Source organism: Microtus oregoni, unplaced genomic scaffold (genome assembly GCF_018167655.1).
Source record: "Microtus oregoni isolate MIOR12 unplaced genomic scaffold, Mior012 000099F_ref0000060, whole genome shotgun sequence".
In the NCBI taxonomy this organism is placed as follows: domain Eukaryota; kingdom Metazoa; phylum Chordata; class Mammalia; order Rodentia; family Cricetidae; genus Microtus; species Microtus oregoni.
In genome coordinates, this window is record NW_024544712.1 from 57687 (window position 1) to 74507 (window position 16821).

Genomic DNA, 16821 nt, shown 5'->3' on the forward strand with positions numbered 1-16821 from the left:
GTAGACCAGGCTGGTCTCGAACTCACAGAGATCCGCCTGCCTCTGCCTCCCGAGTGCTGGGATTAAAGGCGTGCTCCACCATCGCCCGGCTGTAAAGAAGTAGTTTTGCCCCAGATATCCTCCTTTCATGTTAAGGTGCCCGAATATCTTACTCCCATTCTCTTTCCTAATCATTCTAGGCTTGGCTAAGTGTCAAGAAAAAGCATCACTAAGAATGGCTGGGATTTGTGAAGTGCTGATTATACACCAAGTTCTTCATTAATTCTCGCAATAAACCTGGGAGACCAAGATGGTCATGCCTCTGTTTACTATTAGAGAAATAGAAGTTCTCACAAGTGACATGACCTATCTGATATCAAGAAGAAAATAGCAAAAGTGGGATAAGACGAACACCTCAATGAGTCCCAAGCCATGTGTTCTCTCTTGTCCCAACCTTTGAGTTCCAGTTTGTGGGGACAGATCTCCAAGAATGACCAGACATTGAACAGGCTCAAAATTGCAAGGAAAGGGGACTGAAAGGCAAACAGGCTCAAACTCTACCCCCAACCCTTGCTACATTCTGTATATACCAGACAATACTTCTGGCTTTGGAAATTTGAGCAAGAATTCCTATGAATGACTATTCTGAATGCCTCTAAGTTGCTGGGTCTCAGTGACTAATCTGAGCTAGCCTTAGTTTAAACCCCTTCCCTGCCTTAGCCAACCCATCCAAAACCTACCAATCTTATTCAAGACCAACACTAGCTTCTTGTTGCCCTCTGCCCGAAGGACAGTCTCCTCCCTCTGGAAACAGCGGCAGCCCAGCGGATCTCTAGCATCCAGAACTTCCAGAATCACATCAGAGTACTCTACCACCTGCAGGACAGAAGATGCAGATGAAGGCTGAGAACAGACATGTAATGGTCTCCATTTCGGTCAGAAAAAAACAGAGACAAAGGAACGAAAATGCAATGGAGTTCTCAGCAAAGGGCTTTAAGAAACGAATACTTGTTCTGTAGCTCAGTCTATCATCTTAATACTTGTGCTGGTGAGACAAGAGGGCTACACGGAGCTCAGGGCCAGTCTGGGGTACACAGTGAGTTCTGGGTTAGCCTAGGATAAAGAACAATTCCTTATCTAAAAACAAAACAAAGAAAAAAGAAGAAATGAGCCCTCCTACCTTACGAAACTCCTTGTAATAGGCCCTCCGTGTGGCCTCATCATCCAACGGAGGAAACATATTTAGTTGCTGCAAAACTTCCTCCTAAAGAAGAAAAAAATGAGAATAATAGTCTAGGGGAATAAGGGGCAAGTAGATACAAAAAGGAAGGGAACAAAGAAAAGAAGATAAGAAAGGAAGGAAGGAAGATACATGAAAACCAACAAGGCTTTTGAAAACCACAGGAAGCTAAAGGATACTTGTGAGTCCCAGAACACCTAAAAGTAGCACTGAATGGGAGCACTTGCTGTGAAGTCTGTTGATCTGAGTTCAGTTCCTGGAACCATGGTGGAACAATACAACTAACTCCATAAAGACCTCCATACACATGTGTGGCACATGCATCTTCTTTCTCCCTCCCTCCCTCCCTCCCTCCCTCCCTCCCTCTCTCTCACACACACACAGAAACAAACACAAACACAAATTCTCCCTCACATGCAGATTCTTTCTCTATCCACATGCATTCTCTCTTTCTCTCTCTCTCTCACACACACACAGATTCTCTCTCATATGCAAATTTTCTCTCTATCTCTCTCTCACACACACATTGTCTCTCATATGAAGATTCTCACACACACATGCAGATTCTCTCACACACACACACATGCAAATTCTCTCTCTCACACACACACATGCAGATTCTCTCACACACACATGCAGATTCTCTCTCTCACACACACATGCAGATTCTCTCACACACATGCAGATTCTCACACACACATGCAGATTCTCTCTCACACACACACACATGCAGATTCTCTCTCTCACACATGCAGATTCTCTCACACACACATGCAGATTCTCTCTCTCTCACACACATATGCAGATTCTCTCACACACACATGCGGATTCTCTCTCACACACATGCAGATACTCTCTCTCTCACCACACACACATGCAGATTCTCTCTCTCACACACACACACGCAGATTCTCTCACACACATGCAGATTCTCTCTCTCACACACACACATGCAGATTCTCTCTCTCTCACACACACATGCAGATTCTCTCTCTCTCACACACATGCAGATTCTCTCTCACACACACATGCAGATTCTCTCTCTCTCAAACACATATGCAGATTCTCTCACACACACATGCGGATTCTCTCTCTCTCACACACATGCAGATACTCTCTCTCACACACACATGCAGATTCTCTCTCACACACACACATGCAGATACTCTCTCTCTCACCACACACACATGCAGATTCTCTCTCTCACACACACACACGCAGATTCTCTCTCACACACATGCAGATTCTCTCTCTCACACACACACATGCAGATTCTCTCTCTCTCACACACACATGCAGATTCTCTCTCTCACACACAAATGCAGATTCTCTCTATCACACACACATGCAGATTCTCTCTCTCTCACACACATGCAGATTCTCTCTCACACACACATGCAGATTCTCTCTCACACACACACATGCAGATTCTCTCTCTCACACACACACATGCAGATTCTCTCTCTCACACACACATGCAGATTCTCTCTCTCACACATGCAGATTCTCTCTCTCTCACACACACAATGCAGATTCTCTCTCTCACACACACATGCAGATTCTCTCTCTCTCACACACACACATGCAGATTCTCTCTCTCACACACACATGCAGATTCTCTCTCTCACACACACACACATGCAGATTCTCTCTCTCACACACACATGCAGATTCTCTCTCACACACACACATGCAGATTCTCTCTCTCTCACACACACACATGCAGATTCTCTCTCTCACACACACATGCAGTTTCTCTCTCTCATATCCAGATTCTCACTCCCCCTCTCTCACATACACACTATAATAATTAATTTTAATTTTTCAAAGTAGCACTGCCAACAACCCAAAATGCTAGGAAACTAGAACAAAGGTTGACAGATTATGGGATGTGTGTATGTGTATTTGAGCAGCAGTCAAAGGCCTGCTTGGTCACAAGAGTGTGGAAAAGGCAGGATAAGAGTAAGGTGTGAAAAAAACAATCCATGAGGCACATGAGAGCAGGAAACCAAACCTTGAGTGCAAGTCAGCAGAGGTGTTGGAGCTGCACATGCACATCGTGTTTGTGGGACAATGAAGACCAGAAAGGGGGAAAAGTCACCCCAGGAAGGCCAGATAATCTGCATCCACTCTCTGTCTCTCAGTCTCCCCTTCATATGTCCCTCCTGCCATATTCCCCAGTCATACCTCTCCTGCTCCCTACCCCACAGCCGCTCCATCTTTAGGCTCAAATTTGGGAGAGGCACTGCCTACATGTGTGGTCACAGGCATGCTACAGAAGGCCCCTTTTCCTCCCTCCTATCTTACCTCTCTCTCCCAGTTCTCCTTCTCTGCACTCATCCCTTTCCTCTACTTCTCTTTTCTTCTTGAGACAGGGTCTCACTATACAGCCATTTCTTCCTCTACAGTAAAACTGCAATCCACTCCAATCGCACAGGCCAGCAAGAGCTGCTCTCTTACCTTATGTTCAAACTCCTCCTGACGTTTCTGGACATCCTTACAATAGCTCTCCATGGTCCTGTGCCTTTGTCGCTCTTGCTCCCGGGCAACCTGTTGCTTCTCCCTCATCTCGTCAACCTGAGAAACAAACACATACTGTCACTGGAGCCGAGTAGGTCTGCTGTCCAGAGGCAGGAAGGAGTGGGGATACAAGAACAGGACAGTCAGGAGAACAAGAATATTTGAGAAAAAAGACAGAGAAACTAAGGAATGGAGAGAGGAAAAAAAATTAAAAGAAGAGCTGGGCGTAGTGGCACACAGCTGTAAATCCAGCAACTTGAGAGATTGAAGCAGGAGAATTGCCATTAGGTCAAGGCCAGCCAGGACAACACAGTGAACTCTAGGCCACCAGAACTATACAGCAAACCAGTCTCAAAAAACAAAAAGGGGGGCTAATAAGGTAGCTCCTTGGGTAAAAAGTCTTGCCACACAAGCCTGACCCCCTGAGTTCAATCTCTAGAACATATGGTGACTGAGAAAACTGACTGCCACAAGCTGTCCTCTGATCGCTACAGATCTCACCATGCTGGTGGGAGGGGCAGCCGCACTTGACCGCTCCCACCGCTCCCTCCACCACAAATAAAGAAAAAAGGCATATGTTTTAAACTACTAAAAATCGGAAAGAATAAAAGAAAAATAAAAAGATTACCTGGGAAGCAGAGAGAGAAGCATTCTAAAACGGAAAACACTTAAGTCCAAACAAGGACAAGGTCATAGGCTGTACCAGCTGCTACAATGGCAAACACCTGTTGCCCAGCTCCTCAGGGTTGGAGGGGGAAAGATCATGAGCCTAGGCATTCAAGACCAGCCTGGGCAACAATGCAAGACCCTGCCTCAACCAACCAACAAAACAGAACAAAAGCAGCAAGAAACTGCACAGGACTAATCACAGAGGAAGGCAACAGCCAAGAAGGGGAGAGTTCAAAGTCCAAATGAGAGGGCTTTAAGGGAAGCATGATCTCAAATGTGCCAGAGGGTGTGCAGAGGGAGGCCAGCAGCAGAGGTTTGAGTGGAACACTGAGAACATCAGCCAGGCAGCAATGAACTGGGAGGGAGAACAAGGCGAGCAAACGTAAAACTTAAAAGCACTATCAATGTAACTCGGCTCACTTTCCCAAGCCCAACCACAAGAGCATCAAGAAGCCCCGCCCTTCCGCACAACACTTATGCAGCTCGGACACTCAAACCAGGCCATCGCCAAGACAAAAGGCTCACCCTTTTCTTCTTTAATTCGGCCTCTCGGCTGGCATGATCATTACCGTGAACAACCTGGGGAGCAGAGGGTGGTCGGGGTGCCGCTTTCTTCCCATTCTGCCATGCAGGCCAGTTAGCAAACAAGAAAAAAAAATTGAGCCGTTAATGAATCCACGGAAATCTGAGGAGCAGGGAATATTGTCGGGATGGGGGTTCTCTCCAGAAATCTGCTCATCTAGCAAGGGCAAGACACTTCTCCAATAGCCAGGTAAGGACTGGCAGGAAATGGAGGGGACAGAAGCAGCCAAGACAATTGCTCAATGCCAAAGGGAACCCTTTCCTGACAAATAGCTCCCAAAATGAAGTCTTGGGGCCCAGAGTACCAAGAGCTGAGAACTTGGGGGCTGAGGATATGTGGCTCAGTGGTAGATCACTTGTCTGGTATGCTCAAGGCCCTGAATTTGATACCAAAATATACAGGGATGGCAATAACCCCTAATAAGTAACCCAAGCACAAAGCAGTAGATAGCTTTTGGAAGGAACTTCATATATGCAGGTGACAGTTGCAGCCATGAGTGGGAGATAAAGCCAGATGTGTTTATCCCAATGAGGGGGGCTTTGTCCAGACTCACCCGATAACTACTGACCTGACCCAACAATGCACATACTTCACCTGAAGGTAAGGCCCACTTACCTTCTTACAGCCTTTGGAACCTTTACCTGGTTTTTTGTTCTCTGTAAGAAGAGAGAGAAGAAAAACAAGAGTTATCACCCACCTACCCAATGTTTTGAGTTTGAAGCAGCCTCGTCTAGAGAGCAAGTTCCAGGACAGCCAGGACTACACTAAGAAACCCTTGTCTCAACAAACCAAAAAAAAAAAAAAGAAAGAAAGAAAGAGAAAAGCTTTACATGTACAAGTATGCAAATAAAATTTCCCAACAAACAAAAGAAAAGCAGGCTCTGAAAACAACAGAAAAACCACTACAGCTGACAAAGAAGTCAGTACAGTTGACAGAGAAGCCAGTATAGTTAACAGAGAAGCCACCATGGTTGAGGAGTTATGTCTCTCATCCAAAACACTTTTCATCAGAAGAGTTTTAGATTTTGATTTTTCTAGTTTGGAATGTTTACATACAAACAATGAGATATCATGAGAGAAGAGTTGCAGATGTGGCTCACTCGCACAAAGCCCTGGGCTCTTTATCTAACACCACAAAAATAACCGGTAAGGTGATGCACATCTGTAATATCAGCGCTTAGGAGGTGGAGGCAGAAGAAGTAGAAATTCAGCCGGGCGGTGGTGGCGCACGCCTTTAATCCCAGCACTTGGGAGGCAGAGGTAGGCAGATCTCTGTGAGTTCGAGACCAGCCTGGTCTACAAGAGCTAGTTCCAGGACAGGCTCCAAAACCACAGAGAAACCCTGTCTCGAAAAACCAAAAAAAAAAAAAAAGAAGTAGAAATTCAGGGTTACTCATTGGCTAATACAGTAAACTCAAGACCAGTCTGGGCTAATCTTTGGGGAAGTGAGCCAAGTTAAACTATAAAATTAATTTATGTTTCACATATACCTTAAACACAAAAACCAAAGTTAATTTTCAATAATTTTGTGCACATAACAAAATTTCAAAGTATAGAATTTCTTGAGACATCATATGGGCATGCCAAAAGTTTCAAGGTTAAAGCATTAGATTAGGATATTCAATAAGTCCTGGGGTGTAGTAATAGGAGCGGCGGGGCTGCGTCCCCAGCACCCCGGCCGCCTGGCTAGCTTATGCCCTGAAATAACAACACACAAATTGTATTCTTTTAAACACTGCTTGGCACATTATATCTAGCCTCTTCTCCGCTAATTCTCACATATTAATTTAGCCCATTTCTAATCATCTGTGTTGCACCCCCAAGGTGCACTTACCGAGAAGATTCTAGCCTACGTCCATCCTGGGTGGGAGCTTCATCACATGTGTCTCAGAGAGCAGAGCTATCACGTGTCTGCCAGGGAGAGGGGAGCATGGCGTCTCTGAGCTCACTTCCTCTTCCTCCCAGCATTCTATTCTGTTTACTCCACCCACCTATGTTTTAACCTATCAGGGCCAAGCAGTTTCTTTATTGCTTAACCAATGAAATCAACAGATTGATATATGACACTCCCACATCACTGGGGAAAGGGACTGACCATGTCCCAAGCCAAAATCCTCTATCTGATCACTGTTATGTAAAAGTATTTCCTTTCTGGCAAAACTACTGCCAAAAACTAAACCTAACAGGCTATGGCAGAAAATGTATTCAACATGTTCCAGGCCCAAGTGAGCATGGGGGAGGAAGAGGAGGAAAAGGGGAGGAGTAGAAGATAAAAAAACCAAAATTAAATCAGAATAAAGGCTGCAAAGCAAAGAAAACAAAATACAGCTAAACAGGAAATTGCTTAAAACTTATTAATAGACCTAAGAAAATTGGTGATGTAGCTTAGAACTATAACTTAAAACCAAGAAGAATAACGTAAGGAACTAGTGCAGTTCTAAGACATCAATTTCAATAAACTCCAAGAATCGAGAGATGGACACTGGAAAACCAAATGCATAAAATGTGCTACAAACTGGGCGGTGGTGCAGCATGCCTTTAATCCCAGCACTCGGGAGACAGAGGCAGGTGGATCTCTGTGAGTTCAAGGCTAGCCTGGTCTACAAGAGCTAGTTCCAGGACAGGAACCAAAGCTACAGAGAAACCCTGTCTCGGAAAACCAAAAAAAAAAAAGTGCTAGAAGTCTCACTCTGAATGGGTAGGATTAAAAAAGGTATTATTTGACTTTGGTAGCACAATGGAGAAAGACAAGTTTAATCATGCTATTAGTTTAGCAAAAAGTAGGAAGTAAGAGAAAATAATAAATGCATGTGATAGTAGATGTTTGACCAGAATATAGTTGCCATAACAAATGTGAATGTAGCAAATTTCCCTGGGGGGAGGGGATGAAAACAAAGTCTCATAATGTAGCCCAGGCTGGTCTTGAACTTGTAGCAATCTTCCTGCCTCAGCCTCCCAAGTGGTGGGAATACAGGAGTGAGCTACCAAGCCCAGGCAATTTCCCTGTTTGAAAACAACAAACTAGAACTCAGGTCTCCCTCACTTCTAAAGCACTTAGTTGCAACAAAAGGAATGTGACAGCTAGAATGAACTAGGTCTCAGTATTTTTACCCAACAATTTCCATCTCCCTAACTGCCTTGGTGGCAGAGCCCTGGCACTGATGCTGGCATGCAATGAAAGAAAAGACATCACTCAAAAAGGACAGCATTTTCTTCAAAGAAGAGAAGGAAGAGTGGGAAGAGATAGTCACTCCTCAGCACTGCGACACTCGGGAGCCTCTGGTCACTCACTGGCTTTACTACAGTTCCTAAGGAAGAGCATCTACCACTTTGTAGCTGGCAGGCAGGTCAAAGTTCTTATTCTGAATGTTGAAGACCTGTTTTTGTTTTACAGAGAGGAGTCATGCTGGGCAGTGGTGGCACATGCCTTTGATCCCAGCACTTGGGAGGCAGAGGCAGGCTCTACCCAGTAACTGGAGCTGTCGTAATAAGGGGAGCGGTGGGGCTGCGTCCCCAGCACCCCGGCCGCCTGGCTAGCTTATGCTCCGAAATAACAACACACAAACTGTATTCATTTAAACACTGCTTGGCCCATTTCTATCTAGCCTCTTCTAGGCTAATTCTCACATATTAATTTAGCCCATTTCTAATCATGTGTGTAGCACTGCTAGGTGCGCTTACCGGGAAGATTCTAGCCTACGTCCATCCTGGGTCGGAGCTTCATCGATCGCTCCTGCCCGGGCAAGGGGAGCATGACGTCTCTGCTACAGAGAGCAGAGCTGTCGAGTCTGTCCAGGAGAGGGGAGCATGGCTCTGAGTTCACTTCCCTCTTCCTCCCAGCATTCTGTTCTGTTTAATCCTCCCACCCATGTTTTAACCTATCAGGGCCAAGCAGTTTCTTTATTGCTTAACCAATGAAATCAACAGATTGATATATGACACTCCCACATCATGGAGCTGCATGATTTTAAAAAAAATTTAGTTTCTAAGGCCCATTGCCTGCATCTACTAACATCTAGGCCTGAAATCATCAACTCTCCCATCACCCCATAATTTACCTCTCACCTCCCGTAGTCCTGGACCCAAATGGCCCTAGTATACACATAGCTGCAGTGACTTCATTTGTGTGCTCCCTCCTCTCCCCTGGCATCTAACTTACCTTGATGGCCTCTGGAACACCTGTACAGAGAGGACCAGCACTCTCAGATGCCTTGAGCCTCCTGCCCTTGGTCTCAACTCTCCCAATCACAAAGCTTTACTTTTAAGATTTTTCAAAAGATGATGCTCTTTCTGGCACATTAATCTTAAAACCAGAAGGTACAGCTAGATGTCCCTCACTCACCCTTGTCAGACTGGAATCATATGTTCCCTCTCATTAAAAAGGAAAAAATAGAATAAAATCCCTGCTACTCTTCCGGGGTCCCTATCATTCCGCTGGGTCTGTTCTTCATTTACTGAAATGCACAGGTCATAGCTTTGCTCTCCGAACAATTTCAGTCACCATCCACTTGGAGGTCACCAGGTAGCCCTTCCAATAACCTGGGTTTCCCACTTCCTTGATATCCTCACCACTAAGGATCTCCACTCCATCTCATCCATTCATGTGACTACACTGAAGGGGACACCATCTACAGTGTCCTGGACTTTGCAAAGTAACCTCAGACAGCACTTTCCCATCTGCAGGTTTATGTGTCCAATCTCCCAGATACACAAACCTTTTACTCATTGCTTATTCATCCAGCCACATCGTGTCCAGCTCCTTTCCCCTGTGTCGCACAACCGGGATACCTCTGCTCGTGCTTATAAATCAACTGCCCAGCAAGCAGGCTACTTCAAGGTTATAAACCTTGGCCACCAACATTTGCAATTTTAAATTTTGGGGTTTGGGACTTTGAGTTTCTGAGATAGGGTCTCACTTCTTATCCCAGACTGGAGTCAAACTCCCAGCAATCCTCCTGTTTCAGCATCCCAAGTGGTAGGAGTACAGATATTAAACTCCATAGCCAACTAATAGCTTGCTTTTTCACTTTGCATGAAGGTGTGGATGGGATGCATGTGCTGACATGTTGTGTCTGCAAGTGTGGGGCACATGTGGCTGTGGAGGCCCAAAGTTCACCACACGTGTCTTCTTCAATTGCTCTCGAAGGGTCTCTCCATTGAGCCCAGAGCTCACTAATTTGGCTAGCCTTACCTAGCCAGCTTGCCCCTGGGGACTGCTGTCTCTGCCTCTGGAGTTCAGGGATAACAAGGGGCTGCCATGCCTACCCAGTTTCTACGTGGGTCCCAGGGATATGAACTCTAGATTCCATGCTTACACGGAACATACTTTATCCAATAAGCCATCCCTCCAGTCTAGATTTTTTTTTCTTTTTTGAGAAGCATCTCAATATGCAACTCAGGTTGACCTAAAACTTGCAGAAATCCTGCTTCTGTCTCCAGCAAGCTGGATCAAATGTGAGAATCACCAGGCCTTGTTACTGTAAACTTTTTAAATAATAAAACACAACCCCCTTTAAATAACCATTCTAAACTGTTCAACTAAAATATGTGATGGTAGACTCAGTTATAGATCACTTACCTAGCACACACAAGGTCCTAAGTTTTGATACCCAAAACCACAGAAAATGTACCTAAATATTCTATAAAATTCCCCTGCAGGGTGTGGTAGCTCACGCCTGTAATCTCAGCCCTTGAGAGGCAGGGACAGGAGAACTGCTCCAAGTCCCAAGCTATTTACATTGTGAGTTGGGGCTGACTGAGCTACTGAGTGAAGTCCTACCTCAATAAAAACATTGAGAATTAAAAAAAAAAGAAGCTGGGCAGTAGAGCCAGGGCTACCCAGAGAAAACCTGCATCAAAAAAAAAAAAATAAAATATACTAAGGGAGAGGAGATGATCAAGTCCTGAAGGCTAAAGGACCAGCAATGTGTCCACACGGTCTGTTTCAGTTAAAAAAAAAATCTAACATTTAGATATTAGGCAGCGTGGTGGCAGCATCTTTTAAGGAGTTAAACTCCAAGGATCAAGAGTCTGAATGTTGGCAGAATGCTATATAATCTAAAATGGCTTAAATCGCCTATGTAATTAAGACTGGCCTTGAATTTGCAAAGTTCTCCTATTTTTGTCTCCTGAGTGCTAGGAATTTAAGTATGCATAATCATAACCAATGAGGCTGGCCTAGAACTCAGGTGTCTCTCTCTCTCTCTCTCTCTCTCTCTCTCTCTCTCTCTCTGCTGAGATTAAAGGTGTAAAATTTCTAATCCAATACTTGTTACACAGTTGGCTCTGTATACCTATGGGTGATACATCTACAGACTCAATTAACTGTGAAACAGTAACTGCATCTAGGGGCCAGCAAGATGGCTCAGTGGGTAAAGAAACTTGCCACTACGCTTGATGATTTGAGTTCGATCCCCGGGGCCCACATGGTAAAAGGAAGGAACTCACTCCTGAAAGTTGTCCTCCGACCTTCACGCATGTGCCATGGCATGCACATGCACAATGGACATAAATGAATTTTTAAAGAAACTGTTTCTGTACTGGGTATTATTTGTCATTTCCTAAACAAGTCTACATATGATTTGCATGGTATTAGATTATTACGATAACCTGGAAATGTTCTAAAATACAGGCGAAGATATGTGTAGACTAGATGCAAATACTATGCTATGTTACAGAAGGGGCTTGAACATTCACTAATTTTCTGCCAGAAAATAGTCTCCAAGCCGGGCGGTGGTGGCACACGCCTTTAACCCCAGCTCTCGGGAGGCAGAGGCAGGCGGATCTCTGTGAGTTCGAGACCAGCCTGGTCTACAGAGCTAGTTCCAGGACAGGCTCCAAAGCCACAGAGAAACCCTGTCTCGAAAAACCAAAAAAAAAAAAAAAAAAAAAAGAAGAAAAGAAAAGAAAATAGTCTCTTATGGAAATGGAGAAATGATTGTACTTACAGAAAGTGCTTACAAAGGGCCAGGCACTGTTCTAACCATTCTGTCTCTTTAAATTCATTAATTCTTCATAATTCCAGATCCTCAGGAGACTAGGATAACAGGATGCCTTGGGCCCAGTATTTGAGGCCATTCTGAGAAATACTGCAAAGCACACTCTTGGGGCTAGCAAGATGGTTCAGTGGGTAAAAGGATGCTTATCCTCAAGCCTAAGGACTTAAATTCAATCCCCTTGGCTAACAGGGAGAGAACTGACTCGCACAAGTTGTCTCTGACCTCCACACATATCCCAAACCATAGAAGTGCACACATACATGCATATATACATACACACATAAACAGATGAATAAAGTTTTTAATCCTATTCTGAGCATGATTTCATAAACCTATAACCGAAGGACTAAGGAAATGGAAACAGGAAGATTAGAAATTCTAGGTCGCTCCCCCAGTCCACAAAGATGACCCTGCCTAAGGCCCTAAGCAATAGGGGGAGGGGGCATCTTGACTTGCCCTGTACTCAGACTGATGAATACCTTAAATGTCACCAGAGAACCTTCATCCAGCCACTGATGGAAACAGAGGCAGAGACCGGCATCAGAGCACTGGACTGAGCTCCCAAAGTCCAGATGAGGAGTGGGAGGAGTGAGAATATGAGCAAAGAGGTCAAGACCATGATGGGGACACCCACTGAAACAGTCTGCCTGAGCTGATGGGTACACTGGGAAGGAACAAGCATAGGACCAAACTAGTCTCTCTGAATGAGGGTGACAGTTGTATTGCTGGGGCAGACTGTGGGGCCACTGGCAGTGGAACCTACTGCATGTATTGGTTTTTTGGAAACCTATTTTCTTTGGATGGATACCTTGCTCAGTCTAGATATAGTAGGGAGGGCCTTGAACCTTCCAAAAAGGAGTGTGCCTTACCTTCTCTGGGGATTAGATGAGGGTGGGGTGGGAAGGTGTGTGGAGAGAATGGGAGGAGGGGAGGGATTAGGAACTAGGACTGTTTTTTTAATTAAAAAAAAAAAGAAATTCAAGGTCGCCGGGTAGTGGCAGCTTGCACCTTTAAATGTAGCACTCTAGAGGCTTAGATAAGTGATTTCTGTGAGTTCAAGGCCAGCCTGGCCTATAAAGAGAGTTCCAGGACAGCCTTGGGGGCAGTTAAACAAAGAAACCCTGTTGGGGGGGGGCGCTCAAGGTCATCCTTAACTATGTTAGGGAGTTTGAGGCCAGCTTGATCTAAGCGAGACTTTGACTCAAAAAGAAATTCCTCTTGACAGGTGTGGTGCCTCCTGACAGCAATTCAGGGATGGAGTCAGACAGAAAGATGACAAATTCAAAGCCAGCACAGGCTACCTGGAAAGACCCTATATGTCAAAACAAATAAAATGCCCAAAACAATATGATATATATATATATGTGTGTGTGTGTGTGTGTGTGTGTGTGTGTGTGTGAATTATATAGAGAGAGACATTATACTTAATGACCACTGTGTTGCAGATACGGAAAGTGGAATTAAGTGGCTTGGCCAAAACTATACAGCTAAGAAAAAAGGAGGGGAGACTGAAACTCAATGGGGCTTCTGCACACAACCAATACAACTTATGATATCAATTAAAAGACAGAAGCTATGAAGACAGACGCTGGGGCCTATTATGCAGCATCATAGATCAATTACTGCTGTTTACCTCAGATTCAGTCACTTACCTTGCTGAGCCTCCATGTTATCATCTGTAAAATGACAATGAGGAAAAAGGAAAAACTACCTTCCAAGAAATTATGAGAATGCCAAAGGTACCATCTACAAAAGACTCAGACTGGCGAGCAGGGTCATACCGAGTAATTTTTAAGTTGTGAGCCGAGCATGGCAGCACATCACATTCCTACAGCCCCAATACTTGTGAGGCTGATGCAGGATGACAAAGGAGCTTGAGGCTAGTCTCAAAAAAAAAAAAAACACAAAACCAAAACCAAAAACAAACAAAAAAAAACCATATGTGGTAGAACATGTAATTTCAGCATTTGGGAGGTACAGGCAGGAGGATCAAGAGTTCAAGACCAGCCTCAGCTACACAGCAAATTCAAGGCCAACTTCAAAATATATAAACAAGTAAAAACAGCAAAGTTCTTGCAAAACACCACAAATACTGAATGCACAGGCTTGGGAGAGGGTGGCAGAGGAGACTCACTGTGTCTAAGCTTCATCATGGTGATAAGATGAGCTTGGAATAAAGGCAGCAACTTGAGGAAGGCAGACCTAGGAAACACAATTCCCTTTTAAGACCCTTAAAGGCAAAATAAAATGCCACAGAACATAATCAGGAAGCCCTACCAACTGGAAAGTCAGGAGAATGGGCTATACTGGACCTAGGGCCTGATACAGCTGAGTACACCCGAGGAAGGGGTATTGTATTATACGACTCTAAGAGAAGCAGATCAGAACCTCTCTTTCTGGATGGAGTTCATGCCTCCAATACGTTGAATGGGATACCTGTAGTGTCATATCCTAGGTAAAAGACTAGTGCTAAACCCCTCCACACTGGGAGAAGAGCAGATACTTGTTTTTTTCATGAAAAGACATGCTAGTGTGTTTTTTCAAAGGGGGCTTCTGTGTGCCACCTACCATTAGAGAGGTGGAAAAAAACAAATCCCTAGAGAAATAGGTTCTCAGAATTCTTACTTATGTCTGCATAGGTTGAGGTCAATGCCAAATCTCAGGATGTGGGGTGGAGGATCTCAGCTCCATATGTGGCTGGGGTCTGCACCCTGGCAATAGAAAGTACCTCTCTTCTTGGGTCACTGAACAAAGAAACCAATACAGTGGTCATGTGTGTCGCCACTGCTACATGGGAGAGCACTGGTCCAGGCACTGAACTATGGGAAAAGGTAGACCTAGGTCTCTTTTCTCATCAGTCAATGAGGAGCGAGGCTGCTGCTATGCTTATTTCCTGCAGCTCTGAATGAGCAGGGTTCGCACACCTTTGCCCCATGGAGGCCATTCTGAATCCTTCCATAGGTGGTGTACCGGAATGGTGTCTGTACATTTCATGTGGGTTAAAGTCAGCAGTATATATTAGTAGTGAAAGGAATAGGGCTTCTGGTTCTCTGTATGGCTAAGAAATAGGAAGGCATAAGGCCATGCCATTATAAACTATGACGTCACTATCTGTCAAGGCTAAATGGGGGTGTGATCTGCACCTCTACTGCTCAGATGTCTCTCTCTTGGCAATTTGGTGATTATATATCATTTGGAGGGTGGAGTCTATCTACCTCAAAAGGGGGGAGAATAAATCTGAGTCTCTCATGCTGAGGTCTCCTTAAGAGGCACAACATCCTCTCAATGGACTAAAGTCTATTCCCATGTACTGAGCCAGTTTAGGGGTGGGCCTTTACAAAAATCAATAAAATAGCCATTATTTATGGGGTAGATATGGTGTCTGAGGAGTCTCCAGTGCCATGGGGGAGGGGCAAGTCTGTGTGGTCGTCCATCGGCTTGTGTCTAACCATTTTGATATTCAGGCTGACGGTGTCGATTGGTCACTCTGCAGGGGAAGGGTAGACACAAGAAGGGCAAGTCTCTACATCAGATCTCTCCCTTCTAGACAGTACACATTTCTGAGCGCCTCTATACCAGTATGGAGGTGGTCAACAAGATGCCTCGATGAAGATCTGTGCCTTAATAAGCCAGGAGAATCTGTACTGTTCAGCCTTGTATTGGAAATTATTTTCTTATAGGGCAGGGATGACGTCACCACCACCATTTGATGGATTGACACCTATCTACAAATTACGCAATCCAAATAGGAACGTAATAGATCTGCTCCAACATGGAAGGGGGCGTCTGTCTACAGGAAAGCAATGGCAGTAATGCGAAATGACGCCAAATATCCTGAAAGGAAGAAGGCAACCGACATTTTGTCTCATGCGTATGATCTGCCTCTCTACATGACCAGGATGCATCTTGGTAGCCTCTCTGTGACCGCCAGAATGCAGTTCAGCGCATCTCCACACATGGAGCTATCCATATCCCTTTTCCGGGCCCTTCAACCCCAGAAGCAAGCCAGCTTCTATTCCACCTCTCTATTCCAGGATGGCGAGCATCTCTGGTTTCATCTTTAAAAAACCATCCTCACTGCACTACTGGCTAGGTGAGCGCTCGCCACGGAAAAAAAAAAGAGAGCGTAGTCTCTTACCTGCACTTCTGGCAGAGCCTCCGAGAGCTGCTGGAAGAACAACGACGCCAGACAAGGACCACGCAGCAAGGATCCGCCCGGATTTCCGGATCTCAGCCCAGCGCATTGCTCCGCCTGCTTTTCTTACTGCATGGAGGCGGAGTTTCGAGATCATTGCTGCTCTGCGCAATCCCGCTCCATCTCCCACGCTGGCCCCGCCTCCTGGCTGCCCGTGGGTAAAGAAATAGCGAAGAGAGAGGCGGGAGCCGGGCAATGGTGAAGGCGGGGAAGTGGGGGGGGGGCATGGAATGCGTGTGTGTGCCCGGCGATGGCGGTGTGTGGGTGTATGTGTGTGTATGTACTCGTGTGGCCACAAAAGCTATTTGTAAAAAGGACTCTTTTTAGGATACATATTATCCAGTCTCAGTCACTAAAGTATTCACTGGCATCGTTTGAAGAGGGTAGGGGGCAATCATTTGTCCTCCTGGAAGATGGCGATGGCGACAAGCCGGGTGCGGGAAAATGGCCGCCGGAATCACGTGTCTGCCTGGACGAGTCTTTCCCACCTGAAGGGACTTAGCTGTTCTCAGCGCCATTCTAGTCTCAGAGGCTCACCTGGAGCAGGACCCGAAACTATCGGGATTTTCATTCACCGGTTCATTCACCCTTCTCCCCCATGTGTGATTCCTGTGTCTCCAGAAAATAAACTTGTCTC

The 16821-nt window shown here is 45.2% G+C and overlaps 1 protein-coding gene across 1 annotated transcript in view; it reads right to left on the reverse strand.

Moving 5' to 3' along the window:
* The window catches only part of LOC121443083 (guanine nucleotide-binding protein-like 3-like protein), a 37064-nt gene extending 20833 nt beyond the window's left edge, over positions 1–16231 (reverse strand). Inside the window, exons 1-7 of the mRNA XM_041644767.1 lie at positions 16128–16231; positions 14124–14191; positions 5607–5647; positions 4934–5029; positions 3680–3796; positions 1160–1243; positions 720–855 (exon numbers count right to left, since the gene is read on the reverse strand). Of these exons, the coding sequence (XP_041500701.1) occupies positions 720–855; positions 1160–1243; positions 3680–3796; positions 4934–5029; positions 5607–5647; positions 14124–14142 (493 nt within the window). The 5' untranslated portion in view covers positions 14143–14191; positions 16128–16231. The remainder of the gene's footprint in view (positions 1–719; positions 856–1159; positions 1244–3679; positions 3797–4933; positions 5030–5606; positions 5648–14123; positions 14192–16127) is intronic.
* Between the last annotated feature and the right edge of the window lie 590 nt (positions 16232–16821).